The sequence below is a fragment of the Sinocyclocheilus rhinocerous genome, unplaced genomic scaffold, assembly GCF_001515625.1.
Source record: "Sinocyclocheilus rhinocerous isolate Xijiao unplaced genomic scaffold, SAMN03320098_v1.1 scaffold541, whole genome shotgun sequence".
Classification (NCBI taxonomy): Eukaryota; Metazoa; Chordata; class Actinopteri; order Cypriniformes; family Cyprinidae; genus Sinocyclocheilus; species Sinocyclocheilus rhinocerous.
Genome location: NW_015658519.1, coordinates 308,130 through 313,862, shown reverse-complemented (window position 1 = coordinate 313,862; position 5,733 = coordinate 308,130). Strand labels below are relative to the sequence as shown.

Genomic DNA, 5,733 nt, shown 5'->3' with positions numbered 1-5,733 from the left:
AACTTTTATTTTGGATGCAATTAATCGCGATTAATCGTTTGACAGCACTAGTTTTTAGTTTGTGTGCACTTAAATATAATTATATATATATATATATATATATTATAGATTTTATTAGTGTTTTAAATTAACTTTTATACCTAAATTTTATATTTTTTTAATTATAATTTATATTTAAGTTTTTAGTACTTTTGTTGTGTGCTTTTGTCATTTTTTTTTTATTATTATTATTATTATTATTTTCAGATTTAGTTTTAGTTATTTGAATACTTCAACTTTAGGTCCTTTAGCTGCCAAAAATTTGTCATGAGCATACTAAAATTAATTTCTCATCTGTTCTGAATTTCCAAATACAATGTAAGTGGCAAATAAAACTGAGGACTGTTGATGTGGTGGCATTGCAGGTTTTCCGCTGTCTACCCTCAAGTCTGGTAAGGAACAAACAGGAGCTCATGAGCTTCCACTTCAAATCAGGTCTTGATAAAGAGGACCCTGTTAAAGCTCAGGAGCTGCTGAAGAAGATTAGAGGCTTCCTGGTCCAGTTCCCGCTGGAGTTTCTCTGTGAGGAGAACCTCATGCCTTCAGTAGGCACCAAAGAAGCCATGGTGCCCACTGAGATCTGGACCTGATGGCACCAAATAAGAAGCACAAAAACGACAATCCACTTCCAACATGAAGGGAAAAACAAAGACACCACTATGGTGGACAAAACTTCTCCAGTTGATATGAAGGAGCAAACGGATATTAAGACAAACTGTCCGTCCATTGTTAGACAATTTCATATTGTTTTGTATCTTTGATCAATGTTATAAATGTACATAATGATATTTTATAAGTGATTATCAGCACATTGTACTTTTACTATAATGTATTTAATGAAATTCGCCTCTCTGAGATGCCAAACAGAAGGGCTTTTTAAATAAATATTTTAATTCTAATGTACACATAAAGTGGATTTGATTTTTATTGCTATAGCTGGCTCATTTGTAGAGGCAGCACTCAAAGTGAAGGGCAAAATGGAGATTGGAAGGCCTGTCAGATATCATTTTGTCACTGCAGCCCATTCTTCAGCACGGCGCCCCCAGTGGAAGCGCATCCATGACAGGCTGAGTACAGTGATATGTGTTTTCTGTCTGGTGAACCAGCTCTTAGACCGAGTCTGCAGAGGCTTGTACTGTCCAGCCTCGCTGCCTGTGTCTAAGTGTCAGTGCTCTGGGGAGACCAGACAATCTGTCTGTGATTTAAAGTGCTGAGTAACTGAAGGAAATTGTTGCCTCTCAACACCAAGCAGCGATGTGTGACGTCCAATCTTACATTTTCCTCTTCACAAATGTGGCACAGGTCGGTTTTCACGAGTCAGTGCTTCTTGCCATTTTCACATTGTCCCTTGGTGTTTGAATCTCATCAGGCTATTTTCTGCAGTTTGCCACTATACTTATTTTTGGTGATATTTTCACCATATTTTCCCCCTGAAATAAAAAGTACTGTATGGGAATACACTACTATTCAAAGTTTGGGATCAGTAAGAGTTTTTAATGTATTTTAAAGAAGTCCGTTATGCTCACCAAGGCTTCATTTAACTGTAATTACAGTAAAACAGTAAAATTGTGAAATATACAATTTTGTAACTGTTTTAATATATTTTAAACAGTAATTTATTACTGTTATGGTAATGCTAAATTTTCATCAGTCATTACTCTCGTTTTCAGTCGCATGATCCTTCTGAAATCATTCTAATATGCTAATTTGGTGCAGAAACGAGAAACATTTCTTATCAATGTTGAAAACAGCTATGCTATTTATTATTTTTGTGTAAACTGGATACATTTTTGCAGGATATAAGGCACTTATTGGAAATAAATTATTTTGTAGGAATCATAAATGTTTACTGACCCCAAACTTTTAAATGTTAGTGTTTCAAAATTGCAACCGATTTTACTGCCATAATGCAACTTGTATCTCATTTCTGTGACTCATTTCTAGTTGGTAAAAATGTGCATTATAAATCTGAATATAGCCAAATCAAAAGTGGGCACACTAAAATAATGTCTAAATAGTCTGCTTTAAAATCATCAAGACTTTCTTTCTTTGAAAAAGATGCACAAATCAAACATTAATAGTTTAAGCAAGAATTTGCTTCGAGAAAGCAAATGATTTCATGTTCACAAAATTATCTAGCATAGCTTCTGAATCTGTTAAAATAGAAGAGATGAGAATGTTGTTTTTTCTGTTTATTTCAACGTGTATCACTGGCTTTGAAGATTCAAGCTTGCTGCATCTTCCCTCAGTTGGTGACAGCAAAGCCAAACCCGACTAAAAAAACATGGAGCTCACTGGGAGAAACAACTCCTGTGCCACCTTTTCTAGCACATTTCATAACCAGCATGTTGTCTGTAGTTATAGGCCTATTAAATGTGAATTTGACAGACAAGGTATATTTTAGCCGTGATTCCATTTCGATCTGTGTAAATGCATTTGTTCAGAAATTTGCACTGAATAAGTTTCAAATAAAACTCTTAGTTGTGTAAATGGTTTCTTTGAGGTGTTTTACTGCAATAGCTGATCTTAAATCATATTCTAATGTTGTCTTATTTTCCATTTTAACACCGAAATGCAATCAAAACATGCCCTTTAGGCACCAACGGCTGGGACAGAGGTTTAAAATATGAGTTGTATCCTCGTGAACATTAGTTTTAACGCCGTCGTTTCGCAGGGGAACCGGCTCTGATCCGTGCCCAAACCTGGAAGTCTTGAAACACAATCATTATGAAGCAATTTAAATGCAAATCTGGCCACTGGCTCGTCCCCAAATGTGCCTCATTGGACGAGACACCTGATAGAGAGCAGCTAACGTTAATGACATCCTCTGAGTGGAATCCTGTTCGGAGGGATTGAAATCAAGAGAGAAAAGAGTTGATAGATTATCTCTGTGACCTTAATGTCTTCTTATCGCTGATGGTCTAAAAGCCTTCAACCGACTCAACACCATCCAGACCTTGAGCATTGGGTTTCTTCAAGAGCTATCTGGTCAATTGCTGAGCTGTCATGCCTCACTAACTACATGTGTCGTTTGAAAACAGGATCACTGTCTCAATTACTGTGTACTGTAGTTCTCTGGTATTGTGCAATGGCTCATTAAACAGATTGTCCTCTTCTGAAATGAGAAAAGCAGTCTCTGGCAAATTTGCACTGATGTTCACAAGTATTCAGAGTCCATATGTCAATAATTATGCATTGTTGCACTGCTCATTATTCTCATAATATAAACCGATACAGTATTGCTACTGAAGTCTGCGATGCAGTACAATGCTTTGACTAGTTAAGAAGCTTTCTAATTAAGCAAAATCACACGAGCAAGTGTAGTGATATTCAAACCAGAACAGAACGAGACTATGATGCTGCTTTTCTAACAGAATTGAACAAATTATTATGAAGCAACTTGCATTTTAGACATAATATTGTCCAGTTACTTGGTCACAAAGCCGCATCAGAAACAACAGACACAACACAAGCAACACAACCACAGTGGCATTTTGTTCTTGAATCAGTAAGTTTTTAATGAATATTTTAAGTGAATGATTGAAAGTAACTGTATGTTTTTTTGCGATTTTGGAACCCCCTACATTTAAGAGAGTGAAAACATATACCACATTTTGGTGGAAACTATGTGAAAATTTAATTACTGTAATAGTAATTTCTTGCAAGAAATAAGCTTTGACTAGTTAAGAAGCTTTCTAATTAAGCAAAATCACACGAGCAAGTGTAGTGATATTCAAACCAGAACAGAACGAGACTATGATGCTGCTTTTCTAACAGAATTGAACAAATTATTATGAAGCAACTTGCATTTTAGACATAATATTGTCCAGTTACTTGGTCACAAAGCCGCATAAGAAACAACAGACACAACACAAGCAACACAACCACAGTGGCATTTTGTTCTTGAATCAGTAAGTTTTTAATGAATATTTTAAGTGAATGATTGAAAGCAACTGTATGTTTTTTTGCGATTTTGGAACCCCCTACATTTAAGAGAGTGAAAACAATATACCACATTTTGGTGAAAACTATGTGAACATTTAATTACTGTAATAGTAATTTCTTGCAAGAAATAACATCAAAAGTGGAAAAAGTTGGTCAAAAACATATACTACAATGCACAAACTCCCCTTAACCGCAACTAAGGCGCCATCTTTATTTTTAGCTCAGCTGTCATGGAATGGAACGCACAGGATTGTTGGATATCAAAGGCAGTGAAGGATACGTCTATGGCCCTGTCCCAAATGGAACACTTCATGTGCACTTGCGGTCTTACGGACTTACAATGGCTGTCGCGTGCGCGTGTCCGTTAAAGGGTTAGTTCACCCAAAAATCTAAATATTGTCATTAATTACTCACCCTCATGTCGTTTCAAACCCGTAAGACCTTCGTTCATCTTCGGAACACAAATTAAGATATTTTTGATGGAATCTGAAAGCTGTCTGACCCTGCATAGACAGCAATACAACTGAAATGTTCCCAAGTCCAGAAACGTAGCAAGGAGATCTGTAAAATAATCCATGTGACATCAGGGGTTCAACCGTAATTTTACGAAGCTACGAGAATAATTTTTGTGCGCAAAAGTAAAAAAAAAAACGACTTAATTCAACAATTCGTCTCCTCCGCATCACCCTAGTGCCATTTTGGAGAATATCCGCTGGATGTAAACAGCGTATGCTGTTCTGTGTCAGCTGCGTCACATGGATACGCTGTTTTAGTTCAGATCAAATCACAACAACGTAGGAAACAGATCCGGCGTGACGCAGCTGACACAGAACAGCATAAGTTGTATAGATACGTTGTATAGATATTTCAAGGTAAAAAAACCTAAAAAAAAACTTACTGTTGCTTTAATGAATCACTTATAAAGACAACCACTTATCGCCACCTACTGGTGTACCATACAATAAGAGTCACTCAAAAAAGGCCCACCAGACATGTAACAGTAAAAAGCTGCTCATCCGATCAGGTCCATATCCAAATCTATTGTATAGAACATAAAATATGTGAAAATGTTTCTGAATATCTTTTAATTGAAAAGGGATACTTTTAAACAGCTAAGCAAAGCCAAATTTTGCTAGAGCCAAACTTCCAAAAGTCCTCAGGATTAATTAAAGGCACAATATGTAAGATTTTTTTATTAAAATATCCAAAAACCACTAGAACAGTGTTATATATGTAGCTGACTTGTGTACTTACATTATCCCAAATGTTTCGAAGAATGTTTAAATCCAGAGAAATAAGCAATTTTAACTAGTGACACGGACCGTGTCCATAGTGTCACTGTGTCGTCTGCCAATGACGTCATACACCCTCGATTTCCGGTTTTGTTTTGTAGAAAACATGGAAACACCAAAGACGCTTTAATATGTTGTGCGTTTTAATAAACCGGTGATGACCGCACAGAGTACCATTATAACAGAACTTTCAAATGTATCTAGTATGATAAAACAGCGCTGCTTTACCCCACATACGCACGACCGGAAGCAGCGGAAGCGCTCGACTGTGGCATAATAAAAGCTCCGCTGCATTCAAGCCATGTGTCGCGCTCATTCAGCGGCCTCGTTTCACTTCGACGGCTTTCAGCCTCACCCTGCTTCATACTACAATGTTAATAAATCATTAGCTCATCCATGAACATGATTTCTGCCCGAGTCCAGTCGGATTGCATCGGCTGTGGGGATGAAGACCACA

General features: G+C 36.9%; 1 protein-coding gene across 1 annotated transcript in view; it reads left to right on the top strand.

Moving 5' to 3' along the window:
* Nucleotides 1–1,560, top strand: part of pld1a (phospholipase D1a) — a 26,780-nt gene extending 25,220 nt beyond the window's left edge. Inside the window, exon 25 of the mRNA XM_016530924.1 lies at nt 405–1,560. Within this exon, the coding sequence (XP_016386410.1) occupies nt 405–629 (225 nt within the window). The 3' untranslated portion in view covers nt 630–1,560. The remainder of the gene's footprint in view (nt 1–404) is intronic.
* Nucleotides 1,561–5,733: the final 4,173 nt, after the last annotated feature.